Source organism: Amblyomma maculatum, chromosome 9 (assembly GCF_055883805.1).
Source record: "Amblyomma maculatum isolate TAMU_Amacu chromosome 9, ASM5588380v1, whole genome shotgun sequence".
Classification (NCBI taxonomy): domain Eukaryota; kingdom Metazoa; phylum Arthropoda; class Arachnida; order Ixodida; family Ixodidae; genus Amblyomma; species Amblyomma maculatum.
This window is the reverse complement of record NC_139352.1, coordinates 28,237,117-28,258,801: the sequence shown is the minus strand read 5'-3', so window position 1 is coordinate 28,258,801 and position 21,685 is coordinate 28,237,117. Positions and strand designations below refer to the sequence as shown.

General features: G+C 45.9%; 2 protein-coding genes across 2 annotated transcripts; both read left to right on the top strand.

The window, feature by feature from the left end:
* The first annotated feature begins 289 nt into the window (after window positions 1-289).
* LOC146178697 (uncharacterized) lies at window positions 290-7,525 on the top strand. Its single transcript, XM_084578464.1, has 3 exons — window positions 290-579; window positions 3,009-3,132; window positions 7,304-7,525. The coding sequence occupies exons 1-3, from the start codon at window positions 509-511 to the stop codon at window positions 7,481-7,483; spliced, it is 375 nt and encodes a 124-aa protein (XP_084434590.1). The 5' UTR covers window positions 290-508; the 3' UTR covers window positions 7,484-7,525.
* A 5,229-nt stretch (window positions 7,526-12,754) lies between these two features.
* Window positions 12,755-13,822, top strand: LOC146178696 (uncharacterized). Its single transcript, XM_084580012.1, has one exon. The coding sequence runs from the start codon at window positions 12,881-12,883 to the stop codon at window positions 13,820-13,822; it is 942 nt and encodes a 313-aa protein (XP_084436138.1). The 5' UTR covers window positions 12,755-12,880.
* Window positions 13,823-21,685: the final 7,863 nt, after the last annotated feature.

The following is a 21,685-nucleotide window of genomic DNA, read 5'->3' as shown; positions in this document are numbered from 1 at the left end:
CCACCCATCAGCTTTTGCCCTTGTTTTCACCTTGCCGCTGTGTCTGCTTAGTATTAATTTATTTTCCATCTATACCTCGGTTTGTACAATGCAGTGTGGGCAATAGTGCGACAAAGTATCCAGTAATGCCAAGTACTTTCGCATTACTGCATACTTTGTCGCACTATTGCCCACACTGTATTGTAGAAACCGAGGTATAGATGGAAAATAAATTAATACTAAGCATTAATTAATCTACGTCATTGCTTTACATTAAATTTTCAGAAGTCATATCCCGATTTACTGAACAAAGTGAGACATTTAGGCGTATTTCTTTCTTCCTCCCTCCGCGCCGGAAGTGGTACACGATGATGACAGCTTATGTTTACTTTCTTCGAATTCATTGCTTTGAGTGACATTAAAGCTCTTTGGCGCTAACTCTGTGGAACTTCCCAGGACTTTATAAAACGTCAGAGAAATTCTGCGCTCATGAGCACATTTTGTTAAAAGGCTTTACCAGTTTCGCATTATGTGTTTAGCCAAGATTAACTGCCCACTTCCGATCCTGCTGATTCTGCTGATTTCAGCCGTTCCTGTCGAGTGAGTATCCGCTTGACAGCTTGTCGTTGTACATTGCTTGTAATTAGGAGTTTTTGATGCAAAAGCATATCATACTTCAAGGAAAGCTTGTTTTTGCGAGCGCAAAGAATGTAATCTATGCAGTTAATATATGCACTTGGGCGCTATATAGCAACCAGTTGTCAAGGGCAACATTTTTTTTTTTTTGTGACAATTGCACTTCTGTGGTGCTAAACGTAAATAACCATTTAACGAGCGCTTAAAATCTTAACTGAAGAGGTGAGTGAGCCTTTCTTTAGAATTGAATCCGCTAGTCAGGTACTTTGGGTGTATGGGCTGGTCCTTATGCTTATGCTCTGCGTCGCGTACTATCCGTCTTACGGTGCGCTCTCCAGTAATGGCTTCTGCAGTGCGACAACTCACTATCAACACATCTTCACCTCGATTTGGACAGCAGGAGCATAACACCATCAACCACTGCTGTGTGACATTTCTCAGACTGATGTGACATCATCGACATCGCTTTGCATAAACGAACCGACACACAGCTTCAAGTTCCGTGGCTACTGTGAGAGCCTGTCGTGAGTCTGCATCGGCCTTCTTCGCTTGTTCGTGCTCTGTGACGCCAACTTTTCGTCTCAGTATTGCGTTCTTTGCAATTATGATTTCTCTTAATATGCCAGCATGTCCCTCTATCAACGCACCTTCAGCGCAATCCGAAAAAAAAAGAGCATGACACCATACAACTATTGCTGCCACCTATTTCCTCGGCCACTGTCAATTCATCAACGTCATTTCCCATCGGCACGGATAAGGAAAGCAACGAGAGTGAAGTTATTATGTATGGTACCCTTGCTCAGGTCCGTGCTATCTCTTGGTGACATGTGTGTTGTTCCTTGTGTACTGGATGTCCCAGCCTTGGACCACGTAACTCCACCAAATGATCATTTGGTGGAGACGCGGGGTACTGTTTGGAGCTGAGTAACACTACCATTTTTTTCGCGGTAAGGGCGAAGCATCGTGACCCCTGCACCTTTTCCGGCACTGACATCACCGATGTCGAGGATTGCTGTGCAATGTCAGTGCACGTTAAAGAGCCCCAGGTGGTCAAAATTATTCACAGTCCTCCATTGCGGCGTCTCTCGTAGATTGAGTCGCTCTGGGACGTTAAAACTTTGTAAACTGAACAAGCAACTCAGACTCGCGGATATCGTGTGTTTTGAAGGGTGTGCATTTTGACAAAGGGAGGTCGAAGGAACACATGAAAAAAACAAACAGCAGCCAAACCAAGCAGTAGGAAATATGGCCGGTCATAATAGTGTTGACTGCGGGCAGACTTTCATTCTCCTCTTTCCGCTCAGTAGTAAAAGAAAACGTGCGTTCAGTAACCAAAGGTTTTGTGGATGGCACGGACGTTCGAACGGGAAGGATCTACCCACCCGAGCAGCTTATGAAGCTCCCTACGACAAGTGCCCGTGCAGCCTACACATCCCGATCACGCGAAAATAATCACTTCTCCAGCAACTACGAGATAGCCTGTAGGATGAAAGGCGCCTCTGAAAATTGAACTTGTCACTTGTGTCATGTGATGCTTGTTATATATGTGTCCTTTTCTACCAGTTTTATTTTGTTAAGTGTTAGCCCATACTTTTCTGCTGCTCACTAATATGTCACAAGTGTTAAGCATGCCACGAGCAGATAGCAAACAAAAAGAATTGTCGTTAAACCTGCAGTTACGCGAGAGCAATCAGCATGGCTACGCTTAGGTTCGGCTTGGAAGTAAAGACAAGGCTTTTGCACGCAGTAGTTTATTCTATAGTTTCAGCTTTATATACGACATAGGGGAATCACTTCACCTATGAGCACCCCTTGCCTCTCGTCGTTGATTATTCTGATTCGGGTGTAGAAGACTTCTAGTGGTATGACATCGTCTCTACGTCGAACTCAGGGCACACCACCGTCATAACGTTCGAACGAACCTTCTGTCCTAGAAACTCGCTGTTGTCGTTCGACTCTACCAACCACCGAGTTATCTGTCTTCTTCTTCTTCTTCTTCTTCTTCTTCTTCTTCTTCTTCTTCTTCTTCTTCTTCTTCTTCTTCTTCTTCTTCTTCTTCTTCTTCTTCTTCTTCTTCTTCTTCTTCTTCTTCTTCTTCTTCCTCCTCCTCCTCTTCTTCTTCTTCGTCTTCTTTTCCTTCTTCTTTTTTCTTCTTCTTTCTTCGCTCTTCGGACCGGCACAGCGAAATGAGGAGACAGTGGTCAATGTAGCTCTCGCTACAGTAATTCGCAAAGGCTTATTTTGGCGACCCGACGCCAGAGTGCACATTTTCCTGTCCATGTTGCAAGTTACGCTGTTGTTGTCTGTAGCAACCCCCTGTATGCGAAAGTGGGAATTCTTAGGCAGGTACTATGGTAACTGCGCTCTCAGACTTTCATGTGTATGCATTTCAGGCCAGGTGCAGCGGGGAGCAGACAAAACTGGGACGTTCCGGCAGGACATCTACCGGAAATACCGCGCAGGCGCCTCAACAATCCTAGGCCTAGGCCCTATGGAAACCCGGCCTGCGGGCAGCCGGTACAATTACGAAGCCTTATTCCTCCTTTATCAAACCTATTGATTCATCTCAGGACTGTTGCAGAAGCTTGAAGTTGCAAGTGGAAGTAATGTGTTCTGTGGTTTTCCGAAACGATAATGCGACACCCGGGACCGCATTCCGAGGTTGCGTCGTTATCGAAAGTGTCGCAATCTCCCCGAACTCGGGTCATTTTATTGCTGGAAACGCCGGAAACAGGATTCCCCAATCTGGCTGTATTGAATCAAGTAGTATTTAATTTAATTTCTGAAGCCCTTCAATGGAATCTCTCATAACCTGACTCACATTGGACCTATAAACCCCACAGACCAGACGAGTATTCAATCTAAAGAAAAATTGAAAAACAGCAAATTTTCTAAACGTTGGAAGCAAGCATCTAGAAACAGGGGAAAAAATACAGAAGTTAGAAAAGATGAAGATGTGGTTTCTCATCAGCAGAGATACCTGCAGAAAGATTAGACAGCAGCAAATACGCCGTCACGTGCTCTAAAATCTCTCATAGGGTCCTAACTGAAACATTTTTCGTCCAAAGAAAGTACACATGATTAAATTTTATAACTAAACGCCGTTATGTGACGTAAGTCGAATGCGGTGCAGCCGCTACCGCCTAAGGAGGGTAGCAGATGGGAGTGCGGTCCATAGGAATGCATGCCAACAAACTCTTTCAATGTAACCTTCAGAACTTCGCAGTGGATCTCAGAGTGTATCCGCTCCGCCGGGGTGGCGCAGTGGTTACGGCGCTCGACTACTGTTCCCAAAGATGCGGATCGAATCCCGGCCTCGGCGGCCGCTTTTCGATGGAGGTGAAAAGCAAAGCCCCCCGTATGCTGTGGGATGTCAGTGCACGTTAAAGAACCCCAGGTGGTCGAAATTTCCGGAGTCCTCCACTACGGCGTCTCTCATAACCTGAGTTGCTTTGGGACGTTAAATCCAACAAACCAAACCAATCGGAGTATATCCATCGTTCATAAAAGCTAGGAGCACCTTAGAACAGAATGTGAAAGCATAAAATATCCTTTCAAAGACAACATATTCTTAAAACATCCAGTAGACGTCAGAGTTTGAAGTTTGTCTAGTTGCTTTTGCATATTTAAAAACTCATGCAAAGGACAGGTCATCGTGTCCTTTGTGTGAATTTTCAGTTATCCACCATCACCAACCGGTCTGTACCAACTGCAACTCGCTTATTTGCTAGCTTCATCCCCATTGACTCCTGAAAATTTAATCACATCCGGCCGCCTAATTTTCTGCTGTACACTGCTGCGCCTTCCTTCCCTTGGAATCTAATCTGTTAGCGACCATCGGTTATCCCCTCTTCGCACTACATGCCCTGCCCATGCCCATTTCGTCTCCTTAATTTCCACTAGAATGTCATTAACTTGAGTCATTTTCCTGACCGTGCACGCTTCCTAACTCCTATAGTTACACCTACTCTTCTTCGTTCCATAGCTCTCTCTGTTGTCTTCAGCTTAAATGGAAACATTTTCACTAGCCTCAACCTTTCAGGCCCATAGGTGAGTACAGGTAAGATGCAACTGTCATATACTTACCTCTTGAGCGATACCGGTAAGCTGCTAGTCATGTTCTGCGATTACTGCCCAAATTCGCTTCATCCGAGTCTCATTCGTTATTTCCTTTTCATGGCCGGGATTTTTCGGCTACTGTCTGTCTTAAGTATACGCGTATTCTTCAGTGTTTCGTTATGCCTATTATAAACTTCTGTTGCGTTCCCAGGCTGTTGAACATTACCTTTGCATATTAACTTAGGCCTAGCTTTGCCTGTCTATGTCATTAATAATTATTTGCTGAGTTGCATATAAGCAACGCAATGTCATCAGCAAATCGCAGATTACTGAGATATTCTCAGTCAACCCTTATCCTTAACTTCGCTCATTCCAGGTCTCTGAATACTTTCTCTAAGCAAGCGGTGAACAGCACTCTGGATAGCGTATCTCCCTGCCTAACACTTTTCTTTCATCATCATCATCATCATCATCATCATCATCATCAGCCTGATTATACCCACTGCAGGGCGAAGGCCTCTCCCATATTTCTCCACTTAACCCGGTTCTGTGCTAGCTGCATCCACTTGACCCCTGCGAACTTCTTAATCTCATCCGCCCACCTAACACTTTTCTTTATGGGAATTTTATTACTTTCTTGACGGAGGACTAGGGTTGCTGTGAAGCCACTATAGACATCTTCCAGTACTTTCATAGTATGGTTGCTGTGAAGCCACTATAGACATCTTCCAGTACTTTCATATATGGCTCTTCTACATCCTCATTTCGCAATTACATCATGACGGCTGAGGCTTCTATTGAGTCGAATGCTTTTTCGTAATCGATGAATGCAATGTATAAGGGTTGGTAATATTCCGAGCATTTTCCCCGGTTGGCCAGTATGCGTTTTTGAAGGAGACGTTGCACACTTTCGGAGTCATTGCAGTCTCCGCTCGGCTGTTGTTAACAAACGACGACCTCACTTTCTCAATTTTGAGTTTTTCGGATATGCAGAAGCCAAAAGAAACTGACGAAACACATGAGAGAATTCCTACGCAGTATAGCTAGCTGTTACTTGCTTAAACCGATCACATTAAATAAAAAGGGGTAAGGAAAATTAAAATGCATTCTCTAATGAAAGTAGAATTCTAAATTGAAAAATAGACGCAGGATGCCAAGAGTCGAAATACAAAGCGAGAATCACTGCGACACGTACGGCATTACAGGTGGAGTGAAAAATATAAAATTATGTTGAAAGGTTCTGTTCGCGTGCATTCCAAGACGTAAGCAGCGGCCAGCGGCATCGCATCATACTTGCATTGCGAACTGGTGCAGGCCTATAAAAATGCGATTAGGTATATGCTCTCTTTGGGCAATAGGTCTTGGTCTTGGCATATCAAAAATAGAGCAGCGAACGGAATATTTCATGCTTCCGCACCTTCATTTAAGCTTTTTGACGATGGTCAGAAGCAAGAGAGTTCAGCTTTGACAGCATGGTTACAAACAGTGTAATACAACATATTTCTTTGTGTTCTTTTTCGGCTTCGTTCAGAAGCTAGGTTCAGAAATTTTTAGAAGGGGACGATTCTTTTTCTTAATTTTTTTAAAATCATATTAGAAATGCCAGGTTTCGAACAATATCTCTTCTGTCATTGTTTCATATAGTAATAGAAATCACCACACTTTGTTTACCGAGCTGCTTAGTAATTTCGAAAATTAAAATTGCAACGCAGTTCCGGAGAAATATTCACACTCGCGTGTCTTGTGGTGTTTTTGAAATTTCTTCTATGAAGCTTAACTACCATAATGCGGCTGGAATTTAAGCTTGACATACTCTTTCTCACCATTATTTTAGCTCGCAAAATATATTCACAATTCCAAAACGTTAAAAGTAATTTTTTTTCAGACTTCAGAGCAATTCTGCACTATAAACACGAAGGGCACACTACCTCTTTTTACTCCCCACAAGGGAGTAAAAAGAGGTAGTACGTCCTCTGACGCACTCGCTTGTAAGGCCACGACATTCCATCCGAGCTTTGTGGTCAATTTTCATCGCTAGAAATACAGAATATTTATGGTCAGATAAGGAAGTATACTTTTACTTCCAAACATGCGAGACTCTAGCAATTACCAATATCTTCTAGTTTCTGATCTCGGAACCTCTGGCGCAGGGTTAAAAGTCTTCTTCATTGCTGATTACAGGGAACAAATGTAGTTTGAATCGGAAACAATGCCATTGTTCGCAGTGTGTCATTCCGTACATTTAGTGGCAAAAATCTACCTAAACACTTTGAGAGAATTACAGTGCCGTACGAGTGCGTTAGAGGACATGTCACTCCGTTTTTGCTCCCTTAAAGGTAATTTGTGCCCACATTTGAGTTTTGTTTATTATGGAACCTTATGTGTAAGGTTGCTGAATAACAGTGTCCGTGAGGAGGGTGCCTCTGCCACAATGTAGTTCATATATTATTTCGGAAAAATCAGCTTTTCCACAGATGAAATTTACTGCTGGCCTTTAGTGCATAATATAAAATATTCAAGGAAACTGAAAACCTGAAAACTTAAACTGTTTGATCTTTCGTGGAACCAACTTCAGGAAGTTCCTCTTGCCGCTTCACACAGCGATTTTTCTCTCTTCCTTTCCTGACAGTGTTACCCTCAGTTGTTGATGCCGCGCTGCAGAAATCCCTGTACGTGCTATCAAATGGTTGCCAATCCCCTCCTGGGAATGTGCATCGACCCGAACTGGAACCCCATACCACCAGGTTACGCTCCTCTCATTCGCCAACCTGTGCTGCCTCCAAGACCAAAGAGAGGGTGGGGAAGCTGAAAACGCCAAATCTCCTCCGCGAAATAAAACTATCATAGTGTATGTCGTCCTATGTTCTGACTCTTTCATAAATATCTGTCGCGTCTAGTCCTGCAGTGCAAACCCAAATAATGTATCTCATTCAAAAGATATTAACTGAAATATATATCTGAATATTTTGAGCTCAGAAGTTCATCTTCCGAGAGAGATAAGCGCAAAGGAAACGTGCAGCGCAGAAAAGCGTTGCCTCGCTAACTACACTCTAGCACGCGACAACTGTTTTTTTTTCAATGACCTTGTACGGATAAAAACGTTAGAGGGCATCGCAGTAACAGTACCGGCATATATGTCTCTACAAGAAACACCCTGAGATCGTGCTTGTGCTCTGCTGAGCAGACTCAACATGCAATCTTGAATTCGTGTTGGGATCATTCAGGGCGGATGTGGACAGAATATTGAGCCAGTTAAATTTCAACGGAAAAGTAGCCACCAAGCTGAAGTTGAGCATTTCAACACTATTTGTAGTTATCTCCATGTTGATGTCATGCTGAAATTATTGGGCTAATTCAACCCACGAATATCTTCTCCGGTTAAAAAATCGATGAACGACCGTGTGCCCAAGCAATTTTCGGGTACGTTCAACACTGATGCCACTTTATCTTCGCGCTATCTAGATGCGGGATGTTTTAGACACAAGATGCTGCGCACACAAACATTTGGAGACCCGTGCGTTTTACCTATGCTGTACCTCGTCAATCTCTATATACCCCTCTACAATGACTTCTCGATGCATGCAGGATGTGAACTGCAGGTCAGCATTGCTATATAAAATATTCTGGTGAAAGTTCATTTTTGTTGCATTACAACTAATAAGGTTTTCATGCGACATTTTGTTAACTGGGTCCCTTCATCTTGTGTCGGCAATAAAATCCAGCGATTAGTTAGAGCTGTTTTAAGTTCTTCTGAAAGTGGCGCCCAACTATCACAACACACGCCTTCTTTCCGGCATTTTGAAATGTGACGCCTATCACAACATACGCTTTCTTTGCGGAATTGACGTTTCATCTCAAATTTTACCCCTAATATCTTGGTAGTGTATGCAGTATATCACACACCCTTTCAAATATTTACCAAAAAGGCCCGTTTCCATGTTTCAGCTAAATGCACTTATGAGCATTTACGTTTGCTGTTTATAGGCTCTGTAAAACAGCATCGGAAAATTAGCCCAAATCCCTCAACACAAACTATGCTGGCTAAGCGCAACTAAAATTTTGGTTAGCAATTGTTGAGCGGATTCAAAATCTTTGGGTTCATGTTGGCTTTCTGTCTCGATTCAGCTCGTACTCAGCAAGGCGTCAGCACCTGCTCAAAATTTTTGTAAGGGCAGTACACACAGGCAACCAGTGTAGTTTATTATTTAGGCTTTCGCCAACACGCCAGCTTCAAACGCTATTCATTGAAGACCGATTCAGGGAGTCTGGAAAGGTCTGGATAGCGGCTGTCGACTCCATAATGGGGCTGGGACAGGACGTCATCCCTGCTTGCGGCGTGGGCTGGCCTGCCACAGAATTTTTATCTGTTGTAGGCCGTCATTGCACCCGCCACCGTTTCGGTGGTGGACGACGGCTGTTGTTGCGGCTCGCGTCTTTCTCTCCCTCTTCTTTTTCTTTCCTCTCTATTTTCTCTTCTGTCTGCACGAGGCAGCGGAAGTGGCTCAGCTACAGAGCCAGTAGCAGGCCCGTGCGTTTTCTTTTCCTTCTTCCTACAGCCACAACAACAACAACAACATAGCGGCAATAGCAGCACTTGTTTCAATGATCGTGTATTTATGGTCTAACCAAGTCATTGTTCTCCTCCGACAGCTAGAACCATAAAGACTCAGTGCGGGGAGTACATATACTGGTTCGAAGACGATATCTACGCTAAGAAATGAACGACGTAGGAGACTAGAAGCGTTGCTTACAGCAATGTTTATAGCAGCAGCGATTCCTATGAGTGTCTTAGTTTAAACAGGAATCGCCGAAACCTTATGCACAAGCGAATCTAATCTAATTGGTTCACAGGAAGAGAAAGGCGTGATATCTGTCACACTTGTTTCTGTGGACACCTGAACCGTTGATGACCTAGACAGAAAAAGTAGAAAGGTAGGCTCGAAAATCAACATGCAGAAGACTAAGGTAATGTTCAACAGCCTCGGGAAGGAACAGCAGTTTACATTAGGTAGCGAAATACTGGAAGTAGTAGGCGAATATGTCTACTTGGGACAGGTAGTAACCGCAGATCCGGATCATGAAAGGGAAATAACAAGAAGAATAAGATTGGGATGGAGCGCATTTGGCAAGCACTCGCAGATTATGACTAGCAGCTTACCGGTATCGCTCAAGAGGAAAGTATACAACAGTTGCATCTTGCCTGTACTCACCTATGGGGCTGAAACGTGGAGGCTCAAGAGAGTTCTACTTAAGTTGAGGACAACCCAGAGGGCTATGAAACGAAAAATGGTAGGGGTAACATTAAGAGATAGAAAGCGTGCAGAGTCGGTCAGAAAAATAACTCAAGTTACCGACATTCTAGTGGAAATTAAGAAGAAGAAATGGGCATGGGCAGGACATGTAGTGCGAAGAGAGGATAACCGATGATCGCTTAGAGTAACAAACTGGATTCCAAGGGAAGGAAAGCGTAGCAGGGGGCGGCAGAAAGTTAGGTGGGCGGATGAGATTAAGAAGTTCGCAGGGGTCAAGTGGACGCAGCTAGAACCGGGTTAAGTGGAGAAATATGGGAGAGGTCTTCGCCCTGCAGTGGGTATAATCAGGCTGATGATGATGATGATGAACCGCGCCGTAGAGGGAGGGAGTGAAAGTGAAAAGAGAGAAAGAGGAGCCGTAGTGGAGGGTTACGGAGTAATTTCGACCACCTGGGGACCTTGAACGTGCGCTGACATCGCTTAGCACAAGCTGCAAACTCCAGATTCTTCGCATTGACCACGTTGAATATCGTCCAGTTGAGATTCAGAGTCAGTGCAACAGGGGTGCGAGAGATAGCAATAATAATCCTTACGTTTGGTTATATAGTACATCTAAAAGGGGGGCATATGCTTTCGTCATTATACTGTTTTCCCTTAGCCGCACGCTCCTCTGCTGCCCGTGTGGTTGGGGGTCAGGGCTTCTCAAGCTTTTCTGACAGCTTTTTCCCTGTCCCCCATGCAAACTTTTGTTTCCAGAATAAAATTTGAATTTGAATAATAGGGCCGGAAACAAAATCTGGAGAACAAGAAGGAACGGGGAATAACTAGGCAAATAAGATTGAGAAGGAACGCATTTGGCAAGTACTCGTAGGTTGTGACCCGCAGCTTACCGGTATCACTCAAGAGGAAACAGGTGCACTTTACCAGTACTCATTCTCGTTACCATTACGACACGCAGGCACGTCCATACGGCTAGGTTGAAGCGTGACTTTATATGTGGGCTGGTAGCTTACGCTCTCGCGTCATACCCTTAAAGGATGAGTGCTCCAAATAATGTAGCACCTCACACTGATAGGGCATGATAGGGGAATAATGCAGCAGGCAAAAGAAGCTTCCGCCGTGGCTTTTGCGATTAAACTAGGGTTAAACATGCTAAACCAGAGCTATTTTTTTTTTTTTGGCTTTAACGTCCAAAAGCGACTCGGGCTATGAGAGACACCGCGTAGTGGACGACTCCGGAAATTTTGTCCACCTGGGGTTTTTCAAATTGCACTGACATCGCACAATGCACTGGAGTTTTGTTTTTCGCCCCCTTCGAAAAGCGACCATTGCGGCCTGGATTCGATTCCGCATCCTTCAATTCAAGAGTCCAGCACCCTAAGCACAGAGCCACCGCGGCGGCGACCTGACAAAGTAATGAAGGGTAGGAGCTAGTTGTACACAATGACGTCCTTGGCCAGCTTTTTCGCCCTTAGGCGGATCACGTACGTCACATCAGGATGACCGGATAGTAGAGACTGCTGAAGGCCATCTCGAATGTCCCCTCCAGTTCAGTGAAACCGGAACTATAGATGTACTAGCACCATCTCCAGTTTTGTACTGAGCATCATGGCGTCGAAGATATAGCTTTTGTACCCCGGCGTAGTTGCCCTGAAATCCGCACCTGGGCAGCTGATGACCTACATCGACGCACTGCAAAAAGGAAGAAAGTCAGGGTTCAGACAGTTTGTCGCCCAGATGCGTTAACATGGTGCCCTTAACTGGTGTTATTTTGTGACCGTAAGCTAGGTGAAACGGTGACGTGTTCATTGTTTCTAACACAGCTGTATTGTAAGCAAAGATAAGGTGCACACCGAAACGAAAAATAGCGCTGTTTACTTATCTCTATATAGGCCTGTACCTTTCCCCAGCAATAGCCAGATCAGACTATCACAGCACGCCACTCAGCTAGGCTAGATTTTTAAAGCGCAACTCCGGCGTTTTTTTTTCAACCTCTCTGGATATCCCTGAAACTTTCACGGTATGTTATCCTGGGCTTTACGGTCATTTATACCACATTTCGCAGCGCTGCAACGTTTTCTAGCAGCATAAATGAATTTACAAAATTCCCAATTGGTAGCATCAACCGGAGAGGCTTTTACGAGCAACATTGGGCGCTTGACGTAACTACGGATGCACGACCGTCTATATCCACTTTTTGTTTGCTGAAAGACAAATTTTCGAGCTTGCTTTCTGTCATTTCAGAAAAATTGTGTCCACAGCTGTTGGTTACAATCGCCAGCTTAGCTAATTTACAAGCGCACAATTATTTAAGCTCTCGTACCGGTTAAGTCATAGGTTGGTGTGCCGCGACGTCACACAGCTGGCTGAAACATACTTTATTATTAAATTGCTTCTGCTTATTATTATGTAAAACTGCTTTTTTGTCCACTATAAATGTTCTTTGGGAATGTGATGAGTTTGCGAATTCAGAAAGTAAAAAAAAAAAAAAAAGGTTCCACAACGGGCAGCACCTGTAAGGCTGTGCGCAGAGAGACGCAGCTGCGAGAAACTAATGGCAGACATTATTTCAGATCCCGTCAGCTGCCCCTGTGAACCGCCTTCATTGTTCTCTCCATCTTCATTTCTCACTGGTATGACGGGTGTGCTATCGCAGCTTTCTAGCCTGCGTCGTTCTTTGAGCTAAATCAAGCTGTTGCTTCCCAAAGAACAGATGAGTTACTGGTCCGCGTCTCCCATGGAAGATGCCCTGCAGTGCGGAGGTAGTCCGTTTCGACGATAGCAGCATTGTATATTTTTTCTCTTTTGCATGGCTCTGTAGACAGTGTTGAACGAAAACTCTACTGCAAAACGGCTGGCTCCAAAGAGCCAGTGACCAAAATCCCAAGAAACAGACGTGGATTGAGGAACACCCCTGAGTGCCGCTGAAGGCTGAAACGACGACGAAAAGCCTGATGGAATACGAACAGACAGAGCAGCAGCAGGAGGAATGCCTAGCATCCAGCAACCACGAACTGCCAAATCCAAGTGAGAATTCCGCCGCAAAATCTACGTCAACAGGGAAGACAAGTTGTGAAAAATGGTCAAGGTTACTGTGCGAGGCGGGAAAACACCCCAAAGGCGGCATTCCTCTACTAGTTCGCTCTCTGGAAGCCACCAGGACTGTTCGCGACCTGCAGCTCGAAGATGTGACACGAGAGCTCGGTATCCTAGCCGGAGAGCCCTTCCACTACATGCGCCTAACTCGAAACGGTCTGCTCGTCGTAAGTTTACGCACGGCGGATGCAGTCGTCAGGCTCCAACGCGTCCAGCATCTCTGCGGCGCCCCGGTGGAAGTAACGCTACCTCTCTGGTACGGACACAACGCCGGCAAGATCCGGCGCGTGCCAGCATGGCTTGACTGCGCCACAATGCGTGAATGTTTGTACGCGTCTTTCGGCGTGGTGTCGGCGCGGCGATTGGTTGCCTACCGAGCGCTGCCAAACGGCCGCCACCACGACGTGCCTCAGACGAGCGTGGTACTTGTGTTCCGGCCCGAGCTACCGGCTTTGCCGGTCACCGTGACCCTGTGCGGCGACACGTACAAAGTCGAGCCGTACGCGCTCCCACCGATACAATGTATGAACTGCCAGCGTTTCGGACATGTGGCCAGTCGGTGCCACGCTGACACACGCTGCAAGGTGTGCTCCGGTCCACATGGGTACCGCAGCTGCGACGCGCGTGGCCGACCACGGTGCGCAAACTGCGCGGGTCCACACGCAGCCACGTTCGCCATGTGCCCGCACAGGAGAAGCCTCTACGCCCCTAGGACGCGTAGAGAGCGAGCGGTGTCAACCGCGGTATCAGGTGCTGCATTTGGATCGAGTGCTGGACGATCCTCGAGCAACCGGCGTTGACAACTGGACTGCTCGAGCCTATTGCTGGGCCTCACAGGCGCAGAAGGCGTCGCCGCCCGTATGGGGGTTACAGCAGCTTGCGCGGAGGCATTGTAAGAAAACACATTTCGCTTCGCGGAGAGCGGCGGCCGTAGGCATAACTAGCCGGCGATGTCACCACTAGTCTCTTCGAGCGAATGTAATTTCTGCACAATTTTTGAACATTCTTGTCACATCAAAGTGTAAACTTTGTCTCCATCCATTTATAATCTTATCTTATAAGAGGTTTTTTCGATCAATTAGTTCAGCTGGCTTGCTCTAACAATGCTGAGATTGTAAACAAATTTTAGCATTACCACATGGCAGCAGTTAGTAGCCCAGAATGTTTGATGCTGCCAATAATGAAAGATGGCAGAGAAGACTGGAAATGAATTCTTTAAAAAACACTAAGCAAAATAAACTATGAAAGAGGGGAAGCCTTAGTCATCATCATCATCAGCCGCACTGTACACACTGCAGAGCAAAGGCCTCTCCTATATTTCTCCAATCAAACCGGTCCGAATATCTTAACCTATACATCCAACTATTTTTCTGCCGCCTCTGCTGCGCTGTTGCCCTAGGAATACTATTTGTTGCCCTTAGCGACATCGGTTATCCTCCCTTCGCATTACATGTCCTGCTCATGGCCATTTCTTTTTGATTTCGATTAAAATGTCATTATTCGAGTTATTCCTCTGACTCTCTCTGTACGCCTCAAATCTATTAATGTCACACCTACCATTTTTATTTCCATAGCTCTCTGCGTTGTCCTCAACATAAGTTGAATCCTTTCGTTAGCCTCCAAGTTTCAGCCCCATATGCGTGATTACCAGTAAGATACAACTGTTATGTACGTTTCTCTTGAGGGATACCGGCACGATCTGTGAGTACTTGGTAGTCATGTACGAGATGGTGGCCAACCACACCAGGGTGGTCCGTGCAGTAAGTCACGATGACTTCTATGAGTGTGGCAAGCTACGAGCGGAGTTGTTGACATCCACCGCAGTCGCTTACAGCATTTTAACAAATCAAGACGAAGCTCTGGGCGGTCAGATGAGGCTGTGGTGTTCTTAGTATGTACGGCCTCTTCCTGTGCAGTGTGAAAGGGAGTGGACAGCGGCTGCGTCTCGATGGAGGCGAAACGAAGTGGCGTCCATGTGTTGTGCGATGTCAGCGCACGTTAAAGATCCCCAGGTGGTCGATTCGGTAGTGCGAAGAGAGGCATAGTTGAGAAGAGTGCCCGCTGGAGATGTCACGGTAATGGCCATGTGTCCATTAACAGGGCCAGCAGCGTCTACGTACAGAGTATTCGGTTGGCTGTCCCATATTCGAGAGAGGTGAGTGGCTCTTGCCCGTCGGCGGTCTTGGTGATATTCTGCATGCATATGCTTGGGAAGAGGTTTGACGGTAATGGCTCGGCGGATATTCTATGGCAGATCTTCGCGGTGTTGGGTGGTATAGAGCGGGGCAATATTGAGAGTTTGAAGTACATGTACGTCTTCCAGTGGACGAGGCCGCTAAGCGGACAAGTTGCGCCAGGCGATGTGCTTCATGCAACTCTTCAATGGTTTTATGAGCTCCAAGTTGGAGTAAGCGGTTAGTAGAGGTGCATAGGGGAAGCCCCACGGCTGTCTTGACCGCTTTTCTGACAAGAGTGTTCAACCGATTGAGCTCCTGTTTGCGAAACGGAAGGTATGGCGTGCCGTAGGCAATGTGGGTGATAACGAATGCGTTGACCAGCTGCAGTGCGTCTCGCTCCCTAATGCCGCAGTTTTGATGACTAGTTGAAGCATTCGTATAATTTGATCGGTAGTGTTGACTAAATGATTGAGAGTAGAGCAACGGGAGCGGCCGTAAGGGATAACGAGGCCGAAGATCTTGATCTCGGGCTTCACTTCTATCATTTGGCCGTCCAGGATGACCTCAATTGGCGAGGTGGTACTGTGAGGGGCTGTCGCCGGCGGTCAATAATAAGAATTCCCGATTTCTTAGGGGCACAGGCAAGACCACGAGAAGCGGCATAGGCACTGACCAAGTCTGTCGCCGCTTGGAGGTTGCCTTGAATTTCGCCTTCATTACAATGGGCAGTCCAAATTGTCACATCGTCCGCGTAGATGACATGTCGAACTCCCGGAAGGCTGTTGAGCTTATTGGGAAGGTCCTTCAAAATGAGGTTGAAAAGCAGTGGTGAAAGTATCGCGCCTTGAGGTGTGCCCATAAGGCCCAGATTGATAGGTGTGGAAGTAGCTCGGTCCACATTAAGGATGGCTTTCCTATTGGTTAGAAAAGCTCATACATAGTTGTAGGTACGAGAACCACAGTTGGTGGAGTTCAGGCTGGAAATAATGCTGCTATGGGTAACGTTATAGAAGGCACCGCACAGATTTAAAGCTAGGATGGCGCGTACTTTGTCGATTTGGGTGCGTGAGAACTTCCGATTTTTTTGGATTAGGATATATCTTGTGCAGAGAGGTGGGCGCAGAAGCCAAACATAGAGCGCGGAAGGATGCCTTCATCTTCAACATATCTGATGAGACGGGTATTAATAACTCGCTCAGACAGCTTCCCCAAGCATGAAGTAAGGGAAATGGGGCGGAGGTGCTCAACTGAGAAGGGTTTCTTGGGCTTGAATAAAGCGGATTTCATCAGTCTTCCACGGGTCAGGAATAATTCTTGTGCCCAGCAATTACTGTTGACATATTCAAAGCCTCGAGGGCTGGTCGTCAAGATTAAAGAGAAGTTTACCATTAATACGATCTGGACCCGGCACTGCACCTTTCCGCATAACGGCCAGTGCTGCACGCAGTTCCGCAAGAGTGATATCAGCATTCAGGGCGGGATTCTGAGTATTGCCGAAGAAGCAGCCATCGCTCTGGCCGTCTCCACTAATGCACAAGCTACCATTATGTCAGATTCCCGCACGGCCTGCCGTAACTATCTTGCGGACGCATCGGTGCCGCCAGCCGCCAAATCCTCGTCGCTAGCCCTCTGAAAAGGATCAGTGTGATCAGGATTCCGGGACACTAGTCGATGCCCGGCAATGTAGCTGGCCATCGACACGCTCCTTCCCCGAGCCTCTCCCCTCCCGGATCACACGTGTGCCTCCTCGATCCTTACATACACAGAACTGCTTGAACACTACATGCTGTCTCGCCGTACATTACCACCCCTTTATCCCACCCTGTCTACTCAAGAAGCAGCAACTTACCGTGCGCATTTGTAAGGAGGGGGGGGGGGGGGGTAATAAGGCGCACTTGTTCATAGATAGAACAGGCATCGCCATGGAAGAAGAAGCAGCAAGTCAGATGGCGCAGGAACACAGGACTTCAGATCCAGAAGCGGTAGCTTGGAGTTGGCTAAAAAGCAGCGAAGATATGAAAAGCGCAAGGCTAGACGAGCGGTTTTCGCTTCGAGATACCCAGGCTTAGCCTTATCTAAGTCACAGTTAATTTTTTTTTTCAGCATGGTATTTATTACATGCCTTTAAATGCCGGAAAGAGCTAGCTATATACATTATTTACAAAGTAATCAGTCTGTAGGCGAAATGTCTAATTGAAATAGAATACGACTTAGCACAACTACACTAAAACGTTTGTGAAACGCTGTTCATAATTTTCCTTGTCTACCGTGAGGATGATAGCGGGATTCCGCGATTGATAGAATACCGGTGAACTTTGATGCGTTCAATGAAATGCTGGTTGTGTTCGACAAGCGGCGCGCGATGCACCGTCACGACACGTCATGACGTCACCAGGCGAATCATTCTGGCCAGTAGACGACTAAACAGGAAAATTCGCCTAATTTGGACCCCTGCACACACGTCCGTTCCTGGCAACGAAGCGGCCCACAAGTTAGCCCGAGCTCTCTACTTCCGGGTAACTGTGGAGCCGCCCGATTGCCGGAACATGGAGCGTCTGCAAAATTATACGGAGATTCTTCAAAATTACAGGTTAAGCAGGAGACTGGTGCCACCACCGGATAAAAGTCTAAAAAATAGGGAGGCAGTCGCATGGCGGCGCCTGCAAGCTTGGAACTTTGTAAACCCGGTCTGGGCATATTATGTCCAAATGGAAGACAGGAGAAACGATAAATGCAAGCACTGTGGGGAGAGAGGGACCCTCGACCATATAATCTGGGAATGTACTAGCTCCCCAGGGGCTAAAACAAATATAAATTGTAGAGAAGCCTGGGAAGCCCTGCTGCGGAGCGAGGTCCCTGCTCCACAGCTACAAGCCATCCGCCTAGCGAAAGAAGCCGCGAAGAGCCAAGACCTCTTTTCCTGCTTCTGATCGCGGAGGTCCCTGCTCCTGTCCCTTAGGCCTGCGTGCCGGGGGGCGGGAATTGGGGACCTCCTAATCTGGTGGAAAATAAAGTTACCATCATCATCATCATGCTGACCCCGCCAGGCGTCCGATCCAGGCGTCCGCGCGGATCCTTTCATTTGCCGTAAAATCCCTTGGGCTTTAATTTGCCGCTTCCTCAAACGCCGCACCTTACAGCAAACAGAAGCAGACCCAGATGTCTAGGAGGTGTTAGTAGAGCATGCATCAGCGGCGTTTGAAATTGATTTACAGGATAGAAAAGGCGCAGTATCTGTCACAATTCTCCGCATAGACATGTACCGCGCCATAAAGGAAGGAAGGTGGGAGTGAAATAAAAGAGGGAGACAAACCTAGTAAAAAAATTCAATGGGTCCAATTGGGAATTTCCCAACTGAAATGAATTGGTCAAAAACCAATTGTGTTTTCGCCACCCATTGGGCCTGACCATTTGATATGAATTGGTGCTCCCAATTGGAAATAACTGGTCACCCATGAAGACCAAATGGTTCACCAATGAACTCAAATGGCATATCCATTGAGCCCAAATGGTTTGAACTCACATAGCTGAAAAAAAGGAGAATGGAGATGCAATTTCTATGTTTTGTGTCCAGAAGTTATAGGGGAGCTGACTTTTATACAAGTAGAATGAAATTACAATCTTTTACAGAAATCATGAGAGACAAGCAAGCATTATTCAATGTATATATCCACAGGTTGCAGACATATATACTCCATTCTTTGAACAGTGGTGCTGGAACCAGTGACACATCTTTGTTATTCAGAGTTAACATATTTAATTATGCCTGCACTTACAGTAAACACGATATAATCAATTAATAAGATCAAGTGGCATATACTTTTTGATAAGAACTTAAACTTTTCACTATTGTCTCTTTATAGAGGGATGTATTTCTGTGCACATCTCAGCCAAGAATATCACTGACTTGACTTTCCCTATTGGGAATGTTTGCTTAGGGCCAATTAGAACCAATGGGAAGCCCAGTCGGAAGCCCAATTCATTTCAAATGGGCGTCCCAATTGGGACTGAAATAACCCATTGGGCTTCCCATTAGCCCAATACCCTTGGCACAGAGAGCGCCTCTGACCCTGCCTTTGTGCCCCGTACCTTTGCTCGCAGGAAGCTACAAGAGGTTCGCGCAGTCCACCGGCAGCCATAACTGACCACCTACCGCAAAGTGGCTGATACGTTATTAGCCCAATGGGTTTATTCAATCCCAATTGGGATGCCCCATTGGTTTCTTCAGTCCTAATTAGGAGTGAAGAAACCAACTGGACTTCCCAATTGGGAGTGAAGAAACTATTTGGGTTGGACAGTACCCATTGGACAAACCATTTGGGACTGGCAGAACCAATTCAATCTGACTGGTCTTCCCAATTGAACCCATTGATTTTTTTTACTGGGAAGGTGCCGTAGTGGAGGGCTACGATCCACCGCGCTATAATGTCTCTCGCCTCATTGCACTTTAGTGGTCCAAAGTGTCCTCCAGAATTTTCTATTACCGTTATTCAATGACCGTTTACCTCTGACTGCATGGAAGGTGCTTCTTTTCACATAACAGCAACAATGCTGCAGCTGGTGTGCGTGGTCGTTACAGCCCTAAAAAATTGCCGGGCTCGCATCGGCAGTTCGCAGCATCTGCAGTGCCACCACGGCCGCTCGTTGGAAGCGCACTTTCACCTAGTGCGCTTCCGTCGAGCGGGCGTGAGTGCTTTCTAGCAAAATCGCATGGCAATATACCTCAAGATCAGCTTAGACAGGTCCGCACAAAAATATTACTTATATAAATCAACATAATATTAACGCGTGACCAAACTGCACAGGAATGTACCACATAGCGCGTTAATATTATGTTGATTTATATAAGTAATATTTTTGTGCGAACCTGTCTAAGCTAATCTTGAGGTATATTGCCATGCGAGGTATATTGCCATGAGGTATCGTAGTGGCCAAGCTGACGCTGCTGAGATGTGGCACCGCGGTATGTCCTCGCGCACAGTGCAAAAGTATTTTCTTCGTCTTGGAAAAAGTGCGGCGCACACAAGTACGCCCTTTCTGTTCTCTAGCCACACCATGCAGTCAGTACTATAGCCTCAGAGTTCTACAGTTAATGTACATCAAAAGCGTTCAGGCTGCGCAGTTCACCGCTGTGACCAGCAGAAATGTCCTTAATTAATGCACTGATGAATTTACCGAATGGGCATTAAAACTCTTTTGGAAGTCCGAATACGGGTTCAGATCAGCCATCCATTGAACCATCATTCCTGAAGCTAAATATCTTATCTTCTGCGGAAGTCCCTAGGATGCCAGTATGGTACGTTTCGGTAAGCCTTGAGCCGGAGTTTTTAGATTTGGGTCACAAACTTTCGAGTTTTGCTTCAAGCCTTTCTATACTGCAAGTTTCACTATAAAACATCCTCAGGCGTCAAGCTATGAATACCATTTAGATATGTTTCATGAGCATGAAAATTTGTCACTAAAATTTAATACTAGTCGTGTTAACACTTTAACAAATGAAACCTGAGGGATGGGTGCTCTTTTGGTGAACAAATCATTGGAGGTGTCATTCTGGGCAGGCCCTAGATTACTGGTCATAATGCCAGGCTTGTTTTACTAGTACAACAAAAAGTTAGCTCTGTTTATTGCTCTCAAGCAATACCAATCACACAGCTTAGTGGGCCATATCAGGCACCACAAGATGATGAGACCATTCCATAGAAATGCGATGCTGCAACAGGTTCTATGCACCTGTTGCAATTGTGCACCAATTGCACAGAGGGTCAATGCTTAATCAGCTGAACCATGCAATTGGTGCACAATCTCAGACAAAAGAATATGGACCACGTTCAGAGTTGTCTGACGCGTTAATTAGCAAAACCTAACGCATGCTTGTTGTATAAGCTTGCAATATTTACTTTTGTCTTTGCACATGAAGAAAGCAAACATTTATTTCCATTACGCGATGGGACAGAAGTGTTTTAATGCGAAAGTGTGGCCCATTTTTTTCTGTCCGCGACTGCACATATCTCAACCACCCCTTCCCCTCCTCGAGAGTTCTTAGTGGTCTTCCTGCTATGGATGACCAGCACTGAAATAAACTGTGTCCGACGGACATGCGACTAAGATCTGCATGCGCAAAGCCGATTTCAGACTCCATGAAAAATTAAAGATGTCTTAAAACGGGTGCCAGGAGCTTTAATAATAATAATAATAATAATTGGTTCACAGGAAGGGAAAGGTGCAGTATGTCACACTTGCTCTGTGGACACCTGAACCGCGCTTAAGGGAAGGGGAAAAAAGGAAAATTTTTCCTGAAAAACATTGCAAATGCGGTCAGAAAGGCGAACCAGACAAAAAATCAGTTTGCTTAGCGGCAGTGAGCTGATACCATCCATGCACTTGCAGGAACCATCGGAAGTACAAGACATAGAGCTGTTACCTTTACGAAAGCTTGCAGGTTCAGAAGAAAAAAAGTGCACTTCAAGCACTGTTTCCAATGTAAAC

Coding starts and splice junctions, on each gene's coding strand:
- LOC146178697 (XM_084578464.1), top strand. CDS start 509: ATGTGTTTAGCCAAGATTAACTGCCCACTTCCGATCCTGCTGATTCTG. Junction 580..3,008: donor ATTTCAGCCGTTCCTGTCGA/GTGAGTATCCGC, acceptor TATGCATTTCAG/GCCAGGTGCAGCGGGGAGCA. Junction 3,133..7,303: donor ACCCGGCCTGCGGGCAGCCG/GTACAATTACGA, acceptor CTTTCCTGACAG/TGTTACCCTCAGTTGTTGAT.
- LOC146178696 (XM_084580012.1), top strand. CDS start 12,881: ATGGAATACGAACAGACAGAGCAGCAGCAGGAGGAATGCCTAGCATCC.